Source organism: Podarcis pityusensis (assembly GCF_964106645.2).
Source record: "Podarcis pityusensis genome assembly, chromosome: 10".
In the NCBI taxonomy this organism is placed as follows: domain Eukaryota; kingdom Metazoa; phylum Chordata; class Lepidosauria; order Squamata; family Lacertidae; genus Podarcis; species Podarcis pityusensis.
In genome coordinates, this window is record NC_138035.1 from 34954159 (window position 1) to 34976149 (window position 21991).

The 21991-nt window shown below is 40.1% G+C and overlaps 1 protein-coding gene across 1 annotated transcript in view; it reads left to right on the plus strand.

Annotated features, from left to right (window-relative positions):
* The window catches only part of NUP205 (nucleoporin 205), a 36676-nt gene extending 15409 nt beyond the window's left edge, over window positions 1–21267 (plus strand). Inside the window, exons 19-43 of the mRNA XM_080971991.1 lie at window positions 755–875; window positions 1377–1458; window positions 1966–2130; window positions 3004–3128; window positions 3431–3545; window positions 4495–4644; window positions 6455–6529; window positions 8143–8300; window positions 8802–8882; window positions 9745–9936; window positions 10460–10730; window positions 10940–11038; window positions 11599–11747; window positions 12859–13050; window positions 14194–14315; window positions 14884–15022; window positions 15203–15329; window positions 15583–15659; window positions 15814–15942; window positions 16106–16232; window positions 16663–16829; window positions 17368–17491; window positions 18659–18787; window positions 19827–19900; window positions 20497–21267. Of these exons, the coding sequence (XP_080828117.1) occupies window positions 755–875; window positions 1377–1458; window positions 1966–2130; window positions 3004–3128; window positions 3431–3545; window positions 4495–4644; window positions 6455–6529; window positions 8143–8300; window positions 8802–8882; window positions 9745–9936; window positions 10460–10730; window positions 10940–11038; window positions 11599–11747; window positions 12859–13050; window positions 14194–14315; window positions 14884–15022; window positions 15203–15329; window positions 15583–15659; window positions 15814–15942; window positions 16106–16232; window positions 16663–16829; window positions 17368–17491; window positions 18659–18787; window positions 19827–19900; window positions 20497–20649 (3343 nt within the window). The 3' untranslated portion in view covers window positions 20650–21267. The remainder of the gene's footprint in view (window positions 1–754; window positions 876–1376; window positions 1459–1965; window positions 2131–3003; window positions 3129–3430; window positions 3546–4494; window positions 4645–6454; window positions 6530–8142; window positions 8301–8801; window positions 8883–9744; window positions 9937–10459; window positions 10731–10939; window positions 11039–11598; window positions 11748–12858; window positions 13051–14193; window positions 14316–14883; window positions 15023–15202; window positions 15330–15582; window positions 15660–15813; window positions 15943–16105; window positions 16233–16662; window positions 16830–17367; window positions 17492–18658; window positions 18788–19826; window positions 19901–20496) is intronic.
* Window positions 21268–21991: the final 724 nt, after the last annotated feature.

Genomic DNA, 21991 nt, shown 5'->3' on the forward strand with positions numbered 1-21991 from the left:
GGCATAATGTGAGACCATTGTGTGCCTGTTGAGAGGTTCCTACAGCTTGCTCTGCCCCTTACACAGATTATCACTATTCAGCCCACTGCAAAGAAATCAAATAATGTCTCTGTACTGTTCTGTACTGACCTGATTTTAAGGATCGGGTCCAAATTACGAATCTGTTCTGAGCAGTTGCATATGTCTGAAAGCCTTTAGGGTTTCCCCTAGGTCTGCTGATGCCCTCCTTCTGTGTGTGTGTTGTTTTGGTTATAAACGGCTGGCACTCGGAACAAATGAGAGATTTTTGTGTATAATATGATTTAGTATCATATATACATGTCTGATGTAGCTGCATGCAGCAGCAGCATATGGGGGTGGAGTGGGGAGAGCAGTAGCATCACCTTGCTGGTGGCAGTGGTGCTGTGTTTGTGTCGATGGGACAGGGTGAAGCAGTGGCAGGGCTGACAACAGCAGCCCACAGGTGTGCACAGCAGCGATGGCAACCCAGAGCTTGACCTTGCTGCTGCCTCATGCCATCTCTGTCACAGTGAACAATGCTGCTGCTACTCTCGCCTCCCTTCACCTGCTTCTGCACACATATTTTTAGCCTTGATACTAATTTTTATGAATAATAATAATTTTATTATATGTACCCCACCCAGCCACTCTGGGTGGCTTTCAGCATGGAAGTATTATTAAGGCTCCCTTTCCCCCCTTTTCTCTGGCATTTCTGGTTGGAATTGACAATTCCTATGTTCTTGTAATTTTCAAGGTATCTTTATCATGGCAATACCAATCCTGAACTGGCTTTTGAAAGTTCCAAAATCCTGTGTTGCATTTCCTGTAATTCTAATATTCAGGTCAAATTGATTGGAGACTTCACACAAGACCAGGTAACTGTTGTTACATTTGTTTCTTATGCAAGGGTTAGGGAAGAATGATGTAGCCAGCACATGGTTTTACTGTTAGAATGGTTTCTAACCAGGTCGGAGTTGTTTACATTTGTATGGTTCTCAGGACCTTCCCATCTAGTCAGCAATCAAATCTCACTTAACTTTAGCAATAGGACTGCTTCATGTAACTTCAGATCATTTTCCAAGACTCCCTACAACTGATTTCTTGGGAGAAGGAGTCTGCAGATCCTTTGAGCTATATGGTCTGCACAGGACCATATAACTCAAAAGATCTGCATTGGCTACCTGTTCAACACAAGGTCCATTAAGATGTTTTGATGTATTAAATCCTAAAGTCTCAGGACCCAGTTTCCTGAAAGAGACTTTCTCCCTATATTGTTCTACCTCGGCTTCAAGATAGGCAGGGGAGGTCCTAAATCAATCTGTCATCGTATAATACCTCACTATCTTCTCATTTCCATTCTTTGGTTGCAAATCCAGAATATCAGCCAGAAACTAATGGCTGGGTTTGTGGAATGTTTGGACAATGAAGCTGCTGAAGAAATCATTAATCCTGATGAAGGTATGAAAGTAGTCCATTTTTTGTACATAAAAATAAGCTGCTGGATAACTGAGAATGAATTATCAAGGATCCTCAGAATGTGACTATTTGCAGAACTGAAAACCATTTTATTAATATATTTTTGGCCTATAATTGAGTTCAGAATCATGTGCCCTTTTTTCTTATTTTTATAACATTTTGGGCAAAAGGCAGAGCACTAATTTGCAAGCTAGTTTTAAAAGCAATTCTATAGAAGTCGCTGCTCCACAAAATACTTTTATGTGGATGGACTGGCAATTTATACAGCTGATAATTCTTTGAGGCATGTTGACACTTGGAAATACTTTCGTGTACGCTTCCCTGCCTGGATAGGTCAACACAAGTGATTAGGCAAGTGACTATTTTCCCTGTTGTAACAAAAATACTGTACATTATTGCAAATTATGCATGTTTCCATTAAAAACGATTGGATATTAGAATTGAGCACTTCATGAATTTGTATCACTGATGTGTATTTTTGGTTCCCAGAACTTGAAGCTGAAAGGAAGCAGGCCCCAATTTACCATGAAACAAGGATTAACATCCTGAACCTTCTCATCGCCTCTTTGGAGTGCAGCCCACCAAATCTTGCCTTGTATCTTCTGGGTTATGAATTCAAGAAGCCTGTGAGCAACACAAACTTGCAAGACCCAGGTACATGGCTGAAGAGGGCAGGGTGGGGGAGCTGCTGTTCATATGGTGGAAGGAATCAGCTCAGTAGTAGAAGGAATTTATTTTTGCCCAGAATGGGCAGATGTTTCATGCTCAGTAGACATAACAAAATGATCTACATTAGGCTTCCTCAAACTCGGCCCTCCAGATGTTTTGAGACTACAATTCCCATCATCCCTGACCACTGGTCCTGCTAGCTAGGGATCATGGGAGTTGTAGGCCAAAACATCTGGAGGGCCGAGTCTGAGGAAGCCTGATCTACGTCAAGGGTACTTTACTGTGAGTGATTACAGCTATGACCACATGTTTCATGCCGGCCAGCTGCAAGTGAAAAGTCTTGCAAAAACCAGACACCTTGCAAAACCCGGCAAGACGCAAGAGGAGTCAGACTGAGCAGGATTCAACCCTGCTCATCAGTTGATGTGTGGGGCATTAAATCCTGCAGCTTTGGAGGTGGGAACAGGCATGCAGCAAATCCCACTCTTGGCCATCAGCTGACATGAATGGGCGTGGCTTGGGGGAAATGGACCGTTTGGAGGGCCAAACTAGACCCCCTGAAGGACCAGGATTGGCCCACAGGCCGAAGGCTGGTCACCCCTGATCTATTTGCTGTTCTGTTTGTTAATTACCTTTTCAAATTTCTAAGCAGTATTAACATTAGTGTGAAAGTATATATAAATTTGACAAAATGAATGAATAATTGGATCCTTGCCCATAGTCCAGTTTTGATAAAATGCAATATTAAATTAGAGTAAAATATTTGCTATTTTTGTGAAGTCTTTAAAATAGGGTGATGTTTTGTTTCTATACATCATGCACAGTTTCCCCCCTAAATATGAATGTTGCATTTTCAAGGTGTATTGGGCTGCCCTAGAACTTGCCTACATGCTATTTTGACCATACTGGAGAACGGTACTGAAACAAGGTCTGGTCCCACAGCGGTTCAACAATCTCCTCATCTAGCAGAATTGTGTTACCAGGTATACATGATATTTCCTGTTTAGGAAAGCTAAAATGGGGTGCTCTGTATAAATCCAATGAGCTTTCAGTTAGGAGGGAATTGATTTTTGCAATTTACTAATGTAATTTTGGTTTTTAAAAAACATTTAACATTGCAGTCCTACTCAGAAGCATGTCTCATTGAATTGAATGGGATTTACTTCCAGGTAAATGTGTAAAGGATTGCATGAGTAGATCTGAGTTCAAATACAATACTTAATTAGAAATATTTTGGCTAATCTTAAAGGAAACTAATATCTGGATTTCCGTCTTGTTCAAACAGGTGATCTATCAGTTGTGTGCCTGCTCAGACACTTCAGGCCCGACAATGAGATATTTGAGAACCAGCCAGGATTTTTTGTTCTCTCAGTTGCAGCATTTACCATTTTCTGTCAAAGGTAAGCCTTTTCAAGTACAGTCTCATAATTTTATTTTTAGCAAGTTATTTATAACCTTCATTTAAGAAAGCACCTTAGAGACCAACTGAGTTTGTTCTGGGTATAAGCTTTCGTGTGCGTGCACACTTCTTCAGATACTGGACAATTTTTTAAATTTTTTATTTCGACTGCGTCAGACCAACACGGCTACCTACCTGAATCTGCACTTAAGAAACATTATTTACAAGTGGCTTGCAAAATATACCCCAAAAATACCAATTAGAATATTTGTAACATCTACTTCATAAAACTAGCAAAAACAACAAATAGCCCAGCATTGGATAGAAAAAAAACAGATCACAACACCATTTATGTTGCTCAGTCTACAACTAGTCACTGAAGACCATGACAGAGAATATCTTCAAGGCCCTTTTAAAAGTATTGAAGAATGAGGCATTCTGTATCTCATATAGCATTGAATACAACTTGAAGAGACACCAGTGATCTTACATTCTTTTTTCAATTCTCATTCATTGCTTGGAAGAATCACTTCTTCTTTTTTGCCTTTTTAACAGAATTTGGAAAGTCTCATCTTAGCAAGATTTGCAAATTCTTGTCCTGGCAGGGAGAGAGAAGTCATTTTTCCTTTTGTGTATTTGTAGGTATCCTAGAGCCACTCTGTGTGCATTATTTTTTTCTAATAAGGTGATTAATGTCCGTGTTGTGCAGTTGGAGGGCCAAGAGAATATACATTTCAAAAGCGGCTCCTCTTTTTCAGGGCTTTGCCATTAACTACATTGTGTGGAATGCTGCTTTACATAAACAACTTCCCACACAGAGAGCAGTGCCCCATTTGCTTACATTTCCAAGCAGCAGATGTGTAACAAATATAACATGAGTCCAACCAGCAATGGTAGGCTCTTCTGAAGTGTCTATATTGCTCCCATTCTTGCCCTATCTTGACTTTCAGAGCATGAGATTCCAGCTTTGAACCAGATGTCCTGGCTAATGAAGACGGCCTCTATAGAACTGCGTGTTACTTCATTGAACCGCCAGCGTTCTCACACACAGAGACTCCTGCACCTCCTTCTGGATGACATGCCTGTCAAATCCTACTTAGGTAAATGGAGCATGGAAGGCTGCTCTAAGAATCAAAGACTGCTCATATCTGAAGGGCTCCTTTCCATTTTTTTATTACTTTCCACTTTCATATCTGAATGATATAATGCTTTCCTTATACTTTATAGTGGCTAACTTTGGAAGTAAAAATAAGCCAAGGTTTCAGACCACATGAATTAGCAGTCATGCTGTGGGCTGTACTGAGCATTTATAGTGTGCTCTATATATTTTATAGCACTTGAAACATAATACCACACACACAATAAAATCATTATAACCTTACAATATTTTAATGCATTTATTAGGCTGGAATTTCCCTAGGTAAAGGTAAAAGTAAAGGGACCCCTGACCATTAGGTCCAGTCGTGGCCGACTCTGAGGTTGTGGCGCTCATCTCACTTTATTGGCCGAGGGAGCCAGTGTACAGCTTCCAGGTCATGTGGCTAGCATGACTAAGCTGCTTCTGGCGAGCCAGAGCAGTGCACGGAAACGCCATTTACCTTCCCGCCGGAGTGGTACCTGTTTATCTACTTGCACTTTGATGTGCTTTCAAACTGCTAGGTTGGCAGGAGAAGGGACCAAGCAACGGGAGCTCACCCCGTTGCGGGGATTCGAATCGCCGACCTTCTGATCGGCAAGTCCTATGCTCTGTGGTTTAACCCACAGCGCCACCCGCATCCCAGAATTTCCCTAGATAGCAGCATTTTTAATTTTTAAAAGTCCTTTGCTAAGTTTGAATTTGTGCAACTTTGCTTTCATTCATTTGGGAAAAGCTCTCCAAGGAGTATACAAATAAAATTTTCAGTGAAACACAGCTAAAATCCATAAACCAATTTAAAACAAATATGCATTAAACTATCATAACTGAAAGCAAAGATAAAATCGAGAACTTTAAAAACAAATATTGGTAACTAAATAATGTCTGAATATGCTTGCTGAAGCAGAAAGTTTTCAGCAGCAATCTAACGCAATATAGTGAGGGTGACTGCTTAATGTTATTAAGCAGGGAGGTCCAAGCCACAGGTGCTGCCACACTAATGAAATGCCTCCTCATATGGAGATCATGTGACACTTATAAAAGTGCAAGATCCGCAGATCAAAGTGATCAAATAGGTCCGCATGGGGCAAGGCAATTTCTTAAGTAAACTTTTTCAAAATTTCAATCCTCTTAGAATCATAGAATCATAGAGTTGGAAGAGACCACAAGGGCCATCGAGTCCAACCCCCTGCCAAGCAGGAAACACCATCAGAGCACTCCTGACATATGGTTGTTAAGCCTCTGCTTAAAGACCTCCAAAGAAGAAGACTCCACCACACTCCTTGGCAGCAAATTCCACTGTCAAACAGCTCTTACTGTCAGGAAGTTCTTCCTAATGTTTAGGTGGAATCTTCTTTCTTGTAGTTTGGATCCATTGCTCCGTGTCCGCTTCTCTGGAGCAGCAGAAAACAACCTTTCTCCCTCCTCTATGTGACATCCTTTTATATATTTGAACATGGCTATCATATCACCCCTTAACCTCCTCTTCTCCAGGCTAAACATGCCCAGTTCCCTTAGCCGTTCCTCATAAGGCATCATTTCCAGGCCTTTGACCATTTTGGTTGCCCTCCTCTGGACACATTCCAGTTTGTCAGTGTCCTTCTTGAACTGTGGTGCCCAGAACTGGACACAGTACTCCAGGTGAGGTCTGACCAGAGCAGAATACAGTGGCACTATTACTTCCCTTGATCTAGATACTATACTCCTATTGATGCAACCCAGAAATTGCAAGGCAATTTCTTAAGTAAACTTTTTCAAAATTTCAATCCTCTTAGCTGAAGGTGAAGGAGGCATAGAAGATGAAAGCCGGTCTGTTAGTGGGTTTCTTCATTTTGATACTGCTGCCAAAGGTAAGTCTCGTTGTGGCTGGTTTACTCAGTACTTCTACTCTGGATTAGAACCTGAGCAGTCTGTGTCCTGTCTTTGCTTTTGCTTATATTGAAAAATTGGTGGCTATGAGCCAGGTGAATTAATTTAACTGTAAACTATTGTTTAAACGTTGTGTCAGCAATCTAAAACACAACTGTTTCATGTACTGGAGGCATGAGCTATAAATCTGTATACTAATTTGCAGTTTGTTGGGCTGTTTACTGCACCTCCCGGGGTCTTTTTATACTCCTGAAATAGCCCTTTATATGGTCAGTGTGACAGAGCTCCTGGCGGTGGCGGCGGGGGGTGGGGTGGAGAGAGAGCCTCAACAAACACTATTGCAATCAAACTGCTGTGTGCATGACAATATCTTGGTCGGATAGGGTTGTACAAGTCCAGGATCTGACTATATGTCAAAGGCAGGGGACCTCTGTCTCACAGGCTAGATTTGGCCCGTCAAGTCTCCCCATTTGGCCCACCAGGCTGTTTTCTCCAAACTGTGCCTACCTGCCATATGTAAAGTGTGGCAAGTAGAGATGTGACAGAAGAAAGCAAGATTGAACTTCCTCTATATCAACTGGTGGATGGGGAATTCAATTCTGCTTGGTTCAGGTGCACAAAGGACATCTCCTATGGGGAACTTGCGCGCTCCAATCTTGCAGAAATCAGGACTGAATTCACCATGCATCAGCTTTTGTGTGGGAAGTTCAGTCCTGCTTGTTCACTAGCTCTCCCCATCACCGTTAGGCCAATACTGAGAGGTGGGCAGGACCACCCACCTGTCCATCACTTGATGTCATTTGGCCCAGAGGTTGAGGGTAGAATGAAATATCTGGCCCTCCAGGCCAAAAGGTTTTCCCACCCTACTGTAAGTAGATATGTGTGCCTACATCTAACATTTCAGGTTTAAATGTTTCCCTTTTTATATACAGTGGTACCTCAGGTAACATACGCTTCAGGTTACATATGCTTCAGGTTACAGACTCTGCTAACACAGAAATATTACCTCGGGTTAAGAACTTTGCTTCAGGATGAGAACAGAAATTGTTCAGCGACAGCACAGCAGCAGCAGGAGGCCCCATTAGCTAAAGTGGTGCTTCAGGTTAAGAACAGTTTCAGGTTAAGAACGGACCTCTGGAACAAATTAAGTACTTAACCTGAGGTACCACTGTATAGAATTTAAGAAAACCAATAGAAACAAAATTTACAGTGGTACCTCGTAAGACGAATGCCTCGCAAGACGAAAAACGCACAAGACGAAAGAGTTTTCCGTTTTTTGAGTCGTTCCGCAAGACGAATTTCCCTATGGGCTTGCTTCGCAAGATGAAACGTCTTGCGAGTTCTTGCGAGTTTGTTTCCTTTTTCTTAAAGCCGCTAAGCCGTTAATAGCCGCTGAGCCGCTAATAGCCGTGCTTCGCAAGACGAAAAAACCGCAAGACGAAGAGACTCGCGGAACGGATTAATTTCGTCTTGCGAGGCACCACTGTAGTTATAATCAGAAAGCTCTTTCCATTAAAGCTGCTTTAACTTCTGTCTTTAGAATTCAGTAAAACTCTGATTCTTCCATTTCTGAATACATTTTTTCCTTCCTTAGTACGCAGGAAGATCTTGAGCATCCTAGACTCAATTGACTTCAGTCAAGAGATCCCAGAACCTTTGCAGCTGGATTTTTTTGACCGTGCTCAAATTGAGCAGGTCATTGCCAACTGCGAGAACAGAAGTGCACGTGGACCAGTTATCTGCAATGTCAAGGTGAGCAATTTCTAGAAACCTCTGTACCTGGCTTCACAGTTTAAGGGTGTAGTGCAGCAAACATTATGTATATTCAAACATTTTTTATTTCCATGGAAGATTTTTAGATAAAACCTTAATGCTCCCACTGACTTCAGTATGTCAGCATTTACGTTAGTAGCCTCTCAAACATGTTATTCCATGTGAGAATTAACATTGGAATAATTTATATAGGTTTTTACTTACATACCTAATAGTGATATGGTTATCTTCAGGCTCATACCACTGTTGTGCCACCTTCTTTACAAAACACAGTGCCTTATATTGAATGTCTTAAAAGGAAAGCTGACATTTCAAGTTGAACATTGTTGTACTTTCTTTGGCCTGTTTCATTTAAGTTGAACTGGGGTGGAAATGAAATTGCGGAAAGGGAATTAGCAGTGTTTTCATGTTCACAATTGTCTCCAAATTTTACACATAATAGATTAACAAAAGACACCGCTTTCCTTTCTTCAATTCTAGCATCTCCACAAAGTTCTGATTGCTGAAGTTAATGCCCTACAAGGAATGGCAGCCCTTGGGCAGAGACCTTTGCTCATGGAGGTAAGACCACTTAAAATGTCTAAGCTTGATTGAAACCTGGGAAGTTGCCATATACAGAATCCATTTATTGGTCCATTTATCTCAGCGTTGTTGACACTGACTGACTTCAAGCATGGAGATGCTGGGGATTAAACCCAGGACTTTTTTTGACATTCATATCACGTGCTCAACCACAGTTGTGGCCATTTCTTGAAAAACAGCTGCACGGATTATTTTACTACTAATGGTTTTTTGGAAGAGCCCCATATCTGTCATTCATTTATATAGCTCTTTTCACTTTATAAATGCTTTCAGATAAATTACTTTGCAATACTTCATTTATTGTCTCAGCAGGGCTTGGATGTAGGTAGCGCTGGCAATTCTCGTCTTACCTAAGGCCACCCAGTGACTGTGATGCTGGTTTCACGGTGAAGCAGAGCATCGCTTCTAAGGAAAACACAGACTGAGAATTCTGCTGCCCAGAAGGGGTGCATAGACACCCAGCATCTTCTCCATTTTTTCCCTTATCAGTTGTCCTCATTAAACTCTCAAAAGCAATTTGAGTTGCTATTTAAAGGGAATCTCAATGGGGAGACAACCAACATTCCTCTGATGGCATTTCCCCCCCTTTTAAGCAGCTCCCCGGCAAAATCCTCAAGCTGCTTTTGAAACTTGGCTGAGTTTGAAAGGCAGTCTTAGGGTTCCTTGGGCAAATGAGGAGAACGCAAACATGTGTGCACACTCCTTGCTTGATTATAGGCCAAGGATATAATATAAATTAACTTTCTCAGAAGCTACTTTTTAGATATGACCTTTGCAACTTTTTTTAAAAATAGAGCCTTTTTTGGTCTCCTATGAGTTAACCCTTTCCTTGACCGTCCAGGAAATCAACACAATTCTCCAGTATGTTGTGGAACGGAACAAGCTCCTTCAGTGTCTCTATGCTAAGCGGCATGCTCTGGAGTCCTGGAGGCAGTTGGTGGAAATCATATTAACTGCCTGCCCACAGGACCTTATACAACCTGAAGATAGGCAGCTTATTATCCGTGATCTCTTACAAGATTTGCATGACAAGGTAAGCCCCTTGAAATGACATGGTATGGTGACGCTGACGGCCAATTTGGGTGTCCATTTTGAGTTTTTTAAAATGCACAGTTGAATTATGAAATATCTAATGCTTTCCAATCCATTCATATTTACCAGCAGTTTCCCCTAACAAAATCTATGTGTTCTAAGTCAGCTATGCCACTGACTTAGCTTTTGTCACTGTTGCTTCCCAACATCACTTTACAAACTTTTTAATACTTACTCAAGGGAGTTTTGGGAGGCTGGATATGGGCTTTTGAATGTTCCTGGATTGTCATAGCTGTACCTTTCAGATCCAATCAAAGTAGAGAGTTTGGGGGGGGGGGTCTAGCAAGGAGATCAGTGTTTCTGTACCACACACCGCTTCATGACTGAGACACATTTGTCTCATTGCTATTTAATATTGAACATTCTGCTTATAGTAATTTGTATTAGAGATGGCTATAGAAGTTATGCAGACGTGTATCGCAAGCATGTACCAAAATAGCAACTCTTTCTTTTGTTCCCATAAGATCCTGAATGACGATGCTGCTCAGGAGTTAATGCCTGTTGTGGCGGCAGCCGTGTTCACCCTGACCGCCCACTTAAGTCAATGTGTGCGAACGGAGCAAAAGGAGCCATTTGCCGTCCCTCTGCCTGGGCACTCGCAGTTTGTCTTGATGCTGGATGGTTCTTTCACAACGCCACCTGGTTCTGAAGGCATGGTGGTGGGATTCGCCTCTATCGGAGACTCTTCTCTACATATCATATTGAAAAAGATTCTGGATTTCATTCTGAAAACAGGTAATTTTTAATGACCACTTTAAAATAGATTCCATAATCTTTGAAGCAGTTGATTGATGTGCTCCCCAGGTTCTAGGGAAACAGATTGGCGTGTGCATTACAAAAGCCAGCATTCTGTAAATGAGTCTTGAGGTGGATAGCAACAGAAGAATGGTTTATGTGTGCTGTCTTTTTCCACAGTATAAATACCCTTTTTTCTGTCTGAGCAGGTGGTGGCTTCCAGCGAGTGAGAACACATCTGTATGGATCACTGCTTTACTACTTGCAGATTGCTCAGAGACCAGATGAACCGGACACCCTAGAAGCAGGTAGAATACAAAATGGTGATGAAAAGAGAACATGCGCTGCATTTGCAACTATATTGGATCTCTTTATATGACCAGAGTTCACAGTCCCATACCCCCCCCCCATTCTCCATCAGCAATAATAACTTTATTTCTGGGGGTTTTTCAGGCTTCCCAAAGCCATTATTTCCCAGTCCCATATATGTATGAAGCTGACTGGTCAGTTTTATTTCATGCCCCATATCCAGCCTTGGATTTCATCTATGTTCATAGACTGCAGTGACCCAAAAGTGTGAATGCAGTGGTAACTTTTCTTCCGTCACGAGCACATTTCCATTGAAGGCATCTTGTGTCCTTTCACTGAAATAAATATGTGTGTGTTTCCCATCAGAGTTCATCCGAAGAAGCTTTTTTGTTTATCTTTTGTTACAAATAACGTTCTTTGCTGAGGGATCTATTTTCTCATTTGAACATTCCAACTTAAATACTCCCCTCTTCCACTCTCTATAAAGGCATATGTAGTTGTTTGCATGCTCTGGTACATCGTTTCACCTTTAATTTTGCCCTTTTCTTCCTCTTTATAGCCAAGAAGACCACGTGGGAGCGTTTAACAGCGCCTGAAGATGCTTACAGTAAACTGCAGAGAGAAAACATGGCAATTATTGAAAGTTATGGTTCTGCCCTAATGGAGGTGGTCTGCCGAGATGCCTGTGATGGTCATGAAATTGGACGGGTAAATAAAATAAGATATTCTGTATTTTAATTTTAAACAGGTTCAGGTCACAATTTGGGGAGAAACACACACTGATGTCTGAATTTTGGAACATTCAAATATTTATTAAATAATTACTTGACAGTTTAGGATTTTTTAAAAAGAAGTTCAGTAAGTCTTTCATATCTTACATACTTGCTTTTGATAATTATTTTCCGGTGATAATACATATATACCAGGTGAAGTGTGGTAAACGTTTGCTACCTGTGCCTGAGTAATGCAGCTGTTAATTCCTTGTTAAATCGTTCCGTTTTTACATTTGGAAAAAATGACTGCATTTGTACTTAAAGTTGGTTCTATAGCAGAAAAGGTAGTAGATAATGAAGAGCGAACATAATGTAAGCTATGACGGTTGGGAAAGAATGCCTGGTGTTTACTCTTGTTCTGTTCTTCATTTTTAAAGCAGTCCATATAGTTTCAATGTAATTCGCCAGTTTGTGAAGAAACACGGTTAATGATGAATAGCGTGTACATAATCATGACCAACCAAACTGGACATTATAAAAAAGTTTTTTGCCACTAAAAATAGCATCTACATTTGCCATCCCCCTTGATAATGTCTACCCAGCACTTGATATCACAGCAGTCAGTGATCTAGAGTGGGGGTATGTTAAATGCATGTTTTCTTAGACATTTCTTAAATCTGCAGATTAGTAGTCCATTCACGGATTTTATTTACTATCAGAACTTTTAAAATAATGTCACTGAAAATAAGAACATTTCACTAGTTTTTGCTTGTGTGGAGATTTCTTGGAACTAGCACAGCAGCAACCCCCATAGAGCACCTCTGAAACTGGGACATCGTTTTTCTCTCATTTTGCATTCTGGCAAGATATGCAGCTGCAACTGTAGACTAATAACTTCGTATCGTACAATATTTGTTGCCATGCTTGCAAATGTAAAACATTAAAGTATTAGGAGCCAGTATCATCTTAGCTAGTCTGCAGATATTGTACATTCCCATTATTTCAACATAGTTAGAAATACCCTGTTTTTAAATAAGCTGCAGCAGATATTAGATAATTTTTGTATCCTTTCTTGAGGAATTTAATCTTTCATTTTTGTTTTTCAGATGCTAGCACTAGCCTTACTTGATCGCATCATCTCTGTAGATAAACAGCAGCAATGGTTGTTGTATCTCTCCAACAGTGGCTATCTAAAAGTGCTTGTAGATAGCCTAGCAGATGACGACCTCAAGCTGCAAAGCTTACTTACACCCCAGCCTCCTCTTCTTAAAGCACTGTACACCTATGAGTCAAAAATGGTAAGATCTTAATAACTGTTCAGTGACCTGGGGTCCACACAGCCAAATCCTGGATTAATAATCCAAGATATGCATGAGCATCATGAACCTGCATACAGCCCCTTTGTGCAAGTAAAGAAACAAGCAGGGAAACCACAGTTAACTGAAGCTTCCTGTTACATGCAAACTGGGAATTGTGGTGTATGACAGCCAAACATGCCAAGGTTTGTAAGGCAACTTTAAAACATGGTTTCATATCATGGCATGTTTGGGAGCCACTGTTCCCAGTTTGTGTGTAATGGCAAGCTATGGTCAGTTATAGCTTCCTGGCTTGTTTCTCTATTTGTATGGCAGGAGGAACCAGGGCAAGAGCAAAAGAAACTCTGTGTGGGTACATGGACCTCATGCATAACCTGGCTTAATAAGTGTTGTGTCACATCAGGGTTCCTATTACAAATATTAACTAGAGATGTCTTATTCTCATACTTATAGCTTACTGGTATAAAACACAGGTGTTCTCTCCGCTTGGAGGAAAGTTCTTTGAAGAAAGAAAGGTGTGGCAGGTTGCTGGACTAGGATTCCTACTTCTATCCTAGTCTTTTCTCCACTTCTGTACATAGCAAGTTCTGGATCTGCTCTGCTGTACTGGTTCAAGCGAGGTTTCCCTTTCTGCTCCTCAGCAGTTGCTTGTCTTTTAAGGGGCAGTAGCCTGTATAGCCAATAGCCAATATCCAAAATCTGAAAACCTAATTCCACAAGTGGTGGGTGCTTTAGAATTACATTTCTTGATCTGCAGCTCTTCCACCCCCACCCAGTTCTGCATGGCAAGTTGCCTCTGAGGCTGAGAAGCATTTCAAATGCAGTTTATGACATGTTTTGGGGGATCAGTTCATAGAAAAAAGCCTCTCAGCAATTTCTTAGATTAGTGCAATGCCATGTGTTAGTCCAAGTTCCTTTTAGATCCTAGAATTCTAAATAAGTGTATTTTAAATCATGTCCATTGGCTGGGTTAAATAAATGAATACAATTCAGTTTTTGTGTTTTAACTTGAAGGTATGTTTTAAGGTTGCTGACAGAAAAACATTTAGAGTTGCCACATTAAAAAAAATATATCCTATGTTCTTTTTAAAATTCATTTTCTTTATTTTTTACAATATGTTTCAGGCATTCCTGACCAAAGTGGCGAAAATACAGCAGGGAGCACTAGAGTTACGTAGATCTGGAGTGATTGTGAAGCTTGCCCAGTGTCAGGTATATGACATGCGACCGGAAACAGATCAGCAGGGGTAAGTGTCATACAATTTGTCCTCAGAGTTATGTCCGAAGTTGCAAACACATCCCGAGAACAAAATCTCTCAGTGCTGAGGCCCCACTCTGTGTTTTACAATGATTAACATTTATATGCCTTCATTGAATTCATGCTGCTGTGTCAGGAAGGATCCTATCCAAACAGGTATAAGTATATTAGTAATAGTGCGTGTTTGCTGGAGATGTGGTACAAAATTATTTCACTATAGGTAGCTCTGCAGCCTTTGACTCCTGTGCTGCACTGTTGATAGGGAAAAAGCCTCTCTTGAGATGACTGTGCCATAAGATTTGGACTCCCTCCTTGCAGACCGAGGGTGTAAATATGTGAATCAATTATATTTCTTAAAGCTATGTCAGTCTCCTCCACATCTTTGATTCTTCAAAGGAGCACAAACAATGGGGAGCTTCTGGAACCCACTGGACTTTTGCTACCAATCAACAAAGAGTGGGGGTGGCGCCCATCTTTCATAATATTATGTTCTGAGTGATGTTTTTTAAAACTACCAGTTAGTTAGTTTCTCTCTTTTTTTAATCTCCTTTCTTCAGAATATTTGGAATGCGAGAAACCCCCGTCTTTATTCCTGCTCCTGTAGAACGCTATCGCCAGATTCTTCTGCCAGCTCTTCAGCTGTGCCAGGTCATCCTCACATCTAGTATGGCAGAGCACGCACAGGCTGCAGGACAGGTAAGGGAAAATGCAAGAAATTCCTAGTGGTGTCGGCTATTCATTACTGGTGCTCCTTTCCACAGCAGACTTCGTGTTTTATGTTTGTTATTTCCAAGCCTCCTCTACTGATACGTTGTCCTAAAGTTCTTAATTGTATTTTAATTTTATTTCTGTATATACTTTCTTGTTTTGTCATAGGTTTTGCAGTTCCTAATATCACATTCAGATACTATCCAAGCAATCTTGCGGTGTCAAGAAGTCAGTGTGGGGTCGTTGCAAGAACTGGCCTTGCTGACTGGGATAATCAGCAAAGCTGCTCTGCCTGGTGGGTATCTTTGGCAGCCAATTTATAGTCATTCTAATCATTAACTTTGTTATATACAAATATCTCTTTCACCGAACTCACTTACCTTCGTAAAAGTATGTGCAAACTTTTGACTTGCATAGAACTTAATAGGCGTGTCAAGTTCACAAAAACTCTTGCGCTAATGTTTATGTGTCGCTTATTTGATTATGCATTCTAACCAGAAGAAGAATAAAAATAAGTATTGAGCCCCCATTGTATTATATTTCATTAGGTGCACTAGGTGATTTTGACCTTGATGTTACTGAAGGGATGCAGATTGAACTGCAAGGACATATTGGGCGATTTCAGGTATGCAATTTTATGATCACAGCAACTGTTTCGTGTTAATGGTTTGAATTCAACTCCCTCCTCCCTGGCATGACAGACATGCAATAGATAACAAGCAGCTATACGTGGCAGGTGGAAACAGTCATCAGTTTCTCTACATTTCTTTGATTTTCAGCGCCAGTGCTTGGGCCTCCTAACAAGGTTTGGTGGTAGTGATAGATTGCGTCAGTTTAAGCTGCAAGATGACCAAGCAGAGGGAGACAAAGTGAACAAGAGAGATGAAATTGAACTGGCCATGCAACAGGTGAGCCTCAGCTGAGTAATACAACTAAAAGTCCCTTTTTCACAATGGTAAAATGTCTGTTTCTTCTTTTTTCTGCCATATTATCCTAAGGATGTGGTAGAAGTGACCATGCCTGCACTTTGTACTTGATTGCTGTTAACTTGCTTTTTATCTTCCTTTTCAGATCTGTGCCAATGTGATGGAATACTGCCAGTTGCTGATGATGCAGTGTGCCCCCACCTTTGAGCACACAGTTTGCCTCTTCACTCCTAGCTTGTCTGAGACCACTAATCGAGATGGACCTCGACAAGGTTGGTTTGCGGTTTTACTGGTGTAGAACAGGGACTGTATTCCAGAAGCTGAGTTAACACTGGCAAGAAGTTAACGAACCTCGGCATGTTCTTTCTCATATACTGAAGATTCCCTTTACATCATGTTATGAGATGCTGCAGGAAGGTTTGAGAAATTTTCTATGGTGGATCAGGCTTTTAAAGAGCTTATTATTATATTTTGCCAGCAGTTTTATATGACAGGAATAGTAATTAGGCTTTGAAAATACTGCCCGGATAGCCGTATTTGGTTGTGTGAGACATCTATCACAAAATAAGTAATGTGGTTACATGAATTTATCTTCCAGTTTATGCATTAAATTAATTTCAAGGTTTATAAATTTAGGCTTTAACTACTTCCCCTCAGGAAATTGAAGCTGATTTTTTAAACTTGGATTGTAATCTGTTTTAGATCCACAAGCAGCGGTGATTCCTTATTGGCGTTTGCCTGGCTTGGGTATAATTGTCTATCTGTTAAAGCAGAGTGCCAATGACTTCTTCAGTTACTATGACAGCCATCGTCAGAGTGTTAGCAAGTTGCAGAATGTGGAGCAGCTGCCACCAGATGAGATAAAGGAGGTAACCACCTTCTGTTCTCTTTGAGTCTCCTTCAGATTTATTATGCAAAAGAATGTATCATTATTGTAAATAACCAGTTGGTGAAGGGAAAGCTTAGTAAATGTATCAGTGGCCATAACATTATTCTAAGATTCAAGAAAAGCATCCTGTTGGGTTTTTCTTTCAACGTCTATATTCACACTTACTCTCAGAAGGGCTAGTGTGAGGTGAACATTCTGGGTTTAGACAAATCTAAACATTTTTACTTTCCCTGATAGAATAAGATGACATAACTAAACTATCTTCTCCCATCAAACTCTGCAGAGATTTTCAAGTTAGGGATTAGTTTGTCTGAAAATATGTAAGTTGATTTCTTTTAAGAACAAAAGTGTTCATAAATCCAAAGCTTCCCATTAACATGTTTTTAAGTTTTCTGTAAAATAGGATAAAGTCAGACTTTGTATGTAGTGGAGTCTGTAGGGCTCCTACACACTTTAGTGAACAGCTACATGGTAGTATGTCTAGTATGTCTTTATATGAGTGTTTGTTCTTTTCACAGTTGTGCCAGTCAGTTATGCTTGCTGGAGTAGACAAAATTTCTACTACCCAAAAATACATCTTGGCAAAGCGACGGTTGGTGAAGTTGATCAACAATCGAGCCAAGTTGCTTTCTCTGTGTTGCTGTATCTTTTGATAATTATGATGAGACACTGAAAATTTTACTGGTGAAATTTCTAAGTCAGCTTTTTTAAAAAAATGGAAATTCAGAACTTGTTCATGAAATCTGAGGGAGAGAGGGGCTTATTCGTCAATCTTCACACTTTAAATATTGACTTTTCTAGATCATGAAACCTTGCAGGGTATGGTACCCAACTAAGGACTCACTCCTTGCAAACCTGAACTTGTGATGTTTACTTACAGATAGATGGAAGTGTCTCCTTCATTCAGATATGTGGTTAACAATGAATAATTTATATTACAAAACTGCATTATCACTGGTCTAGAAACTAGCTCCAATGCCCTTCAAATTTATCAGAATGAATTTTACAGTGTAACTTAAGAAAATGTCAAAACCCTGTTTTTGGTTACTGATATGAATCTCATTCGTAAACAGTGGAATATAGTAAGAGAGAAGGTTCTGTCCCTTTTTAAGAGGCAGAAGTAGTTTCTGGTCTTAAGGGTTTCTTAATTTCTTTTTTGTTTGTTGGACATGTAATGCAAAACTGTTAAATTGTTTAATGCTTTAGTAGTGTGTGTTGGTGGTAAGGTGGCCTGCAGTTTCTTCTTACACATGTTTGTTTGGGAAATTACCAGTGTAGGGCCTTCTCTGTGACTTTGGAACCCCCCCTCCCTAGGGAAACTAGACAGGCTTCCTCCCTTCTTGTTCCAACAGCCTTTTGGGAATTGACTGCTTTTAAATAAAGGACTAGTGCTGTGCTGTTGCTTTTTTGTAATTATGTATGTTTGATAGAATTCAAGCTAATTACATATTAAAAAATCTGTTTCAATGTTTAATTTTTCTATGTTTTTAGTGGTTTTGGTTTTATCTGTAAGTTGCCTTGAGTCCTGTCAGGGAAAAAGGCAGAGTATAAATATGATGTTGTTTATGGTGATGATAACAATAGGACAGTATCAACAACAGTTTGGTCTCCTACCTGTGTTTTGGAAATATGCATGAATGTTGTGGGGAAAGACCTGCCCTGGAGAAATGTGGTCTTCTTTGTGTTAGTACTTAAAGATGGTTAAGTTTTCTAGAACAATGTTGAGGCAATATAGGGGCTCTTAGGAGCCCTCATTTCCAAATTCTCTCTCTATATATATGCATTTTCCTTTACTAGAAATGCTTGCAGATATTATAGAAACGTGCCTTTTCATTCTTTGGCGGCACCTGGAACACTATCTGCTACACTGTACCCCGACGGATTCTCAAGATTCTCTTTTGGCCTCCAGGAATCGGATAAAGAGCAGAAGATTACAAGGTAGTTTTCCTCAGACTTTTAGGGGTTCTTGTATTATGCTGTGTGATTAAAGTTACACACTAGGTTATGACAGTGTAATTAAGAATTCTGAATGGTTTTTAGCCTGTTTAAGTAAGTTTAGTGGTAACAATTTTTTATTCAGTCATAAACATTACTTTTGTTTGGTGCAAGCAGTATGTGTTTGAATGCAGTTTTGGCAATTGCTGCACCACAGTAGTGCGGGGAGGGATTTCTTGCATTGATTGGACTGGTTTTAATTGGATTATCAAACACAGCTGCATTAAAAATAGATGTCTCTTGTTCAACAAAATGTACACTGAAGTACTTTATTATTTTAAGTTCAGCAAACTTGTTGAATGTTGTAAAGTTTTGAGCTACCTCCTCAAGAGGTGAACTCAATAGGTCCTTTCAGGAGGAGTCCTTTGGGGGCTGGCCAAGTAGTTTTATGGGGGTGGTAGATGGGGGACAGATAATATTGATAAGGGAGTTTGATGGGGAGAGATTCCACCAGCAAGTTTCAGATTTCCCAAGTCATGTTTCCTCTCAGTTCAAAAGAAAGAATGAGTTGACTACCTTTTCCTATATAGTGTGGAATCTTTGTCTGTGCCCCCATGTGTTCAGATACTTTATGGCACTGGTTTGTGGGTTGCGGAAGATTAATGATCCCACCAGCTGAAGCCAGGTGTATTACTGTTGCACCTGCATACAAGTCACAGAAATTCAGATCGTGGCTTCGCCAAGTTGAAAGCTAGAGGTTGACTTACAGGAAAACCAGTTTGGTTGCCTGGGACAAGTAAGTCACTTCTACCTGTATGTTTTGGTGAAAAATTAGGATAGGAAGATGATCCGGTATAGAGAGGCGATTACTGTATAGACAAAACAAGCTAGAAATCTTAAAGCACAATCCTATCATATCTACTAAGCTGAAAGTGCTCTCTATGGCACATAGGCTACAGTCCTATAAATTGTTTTATGTTATACATTTTGAAAGCTTGTTTTGTACCTACAAATAACTATTGTTATTTTTTAAAATTCCAAGATACCTTCAATTCGGATCCTAACTTCGATTTTAAAAGTGGATTGAGCAGAGTGAGCCAACTTGATATAGATCAGGTAAGATCTTTCAAATAGTCTTTGCTGGACACAGTGGCTCAGTTCACACATAATGCTAAGCTAAACCTTGGTTTAGTGTGATGTGTGGACTCCTGAAGAAGAGGCTGCACCTACTCCTCTTCTGGTTCTGCTGCTGCTTTGACTTTATCTGCTCCAGACAAACGAGCTGTAACCTAGTTCATTTTTCTATTTGGGAAGAAACATAGAATAAACTCTGATGAACTTATAGAACATCATTCATGCTTCCCATTATATCTTGCATAATTACTGAAGATGACAAGTTACATTTCCACTTCTGGACGAGAGATCCTTCTGAAATAAAATTTAAAAGGAGTACATTGTTAAGATTGCAGTTATCCCTGATCCTTTGATTTTTTTTTCCTAACAGCTTGAGAAATAACTCATTGAGACCAATGTTTTATCATTCAGGGGTTTGTGATATGCCTTCCCCTCACAAAGCCACATAACTTTAATTAGACTTTATATGAGAGCTGGTATTTCTAAATAAGAAATGTATGTATGTATGTATGTATGTATGTTTAAAAAGCAGGGTGTAATGAACAGAAGTTACATTATTTTTTTCTCCACTCCTCCAGCTTCAGATTGAAGCCATCAACAGTTTTGGGGAATCGCTGCAGAAGAAGCTCCTTGACATTGAAAGCCTCTATTCTAAGGTCCGATCACGCTACACTTTCATTCAAGCACTCGTTAGACGTATCCGTGGACTACTGAGGCTATCAAGGACCTGAAGACTTATGCTTTTGCCTCACTGAAGTTATTTTTTGTATAAGTGTCATTTTCTAAATTATGGTCAAAACTATTTTGCTATATTTTTTCATTCAAATAATGAATCAGTTTTGTGTAATTCTTTCTATTTCCACCTATTGAAGGGGGGGGAATAAACATTTTTAAAATAACATACATACATACATACATACAAAACAAAACTATTATGGAAAGGAGATGTAATTTAAAAGAACAGATTAATCAGAAATGGGATCTTGGCTGATTTTTCACAGCTGTAACAAGTACAAACCATGCCGATGGGAATAAAGATTGTTTTTTGGGATTCAATTCTTTGATGATTGCCAAAATAGAAGTAGAAAACCAATCAACCCACTTCATAAGTAACCACTCTCCACGTCAGCTGTACTCTTGCCTTACTGCTTCCAAAAGAGAAGTAGTAATAGTTTTGTAGTTTTGTATAATATGCAGTTAGGGATAAAGGGAAAGCAATGTATCCTGGGGAATCTAGATTACCAGATTTTACTTATTTTATTGTGTACGTATTCATTGTGAAAACTTCTCCATTCAAAAGTGGATGATGTGCTTAAACCATTAAAACCCTCACTGATTTTAAAACTTAACCCTCATGTCACTCTATCCCTGTTCATCAAAAATGTAAGAGAAATATGATGTGATTCTTCCAGAACAGTCTTTTAAATAAGGCCACAAAAACCTACCAAAAATAAAAAATTCTTCAACCTGCTGTGGGCTGGCCGTTGAAGAACTCAAACCACTTGTTCTCTCTGCTGGGCACAAAGAAATGATTGAGTACTCATTCACCTGCATGCAATTCCATGTTAATTACCAGCTGAATGTTTTAATTACAAGGCTGTTCCAGACTATACTTCCAGGGGACTTGACAGCTGCAGGTTATCCCTGTGTGCACCCTTGAGGATCTTAACCTGATGCATACATAGTAGAGTGCTATTGTGGTGTTGTTTTTCTAAAAGCTTATCATGAAACACTTTGGCTGAGGGCAGTCTTGTGCCCAAGCAGTATCCTGATTCCTGAATCGCCTTTGGAAGCCAGTACTGAAGCACACTTCTTTGCGGTTTAATTTCTGCTTGCCACGCATGATTACAGAGATCATGCATTAGTGTGTATATTTAACAGCAACCTCTGCTCTACCTTCCTATAACAAGTTGCTCGCCTGTCAAGCACCATCCTTTGTGCACCGGGGACTAATCCTACCAAATGTTTATTTATAAGGGAAGATCCTAGACGCTGCTCCCGTAACATGAAAGCGCTAGCCAGTCCACTGGGGTTTTTCCTTCAGCCAAACCGAGAGGCGCGCGTCCTCATCAC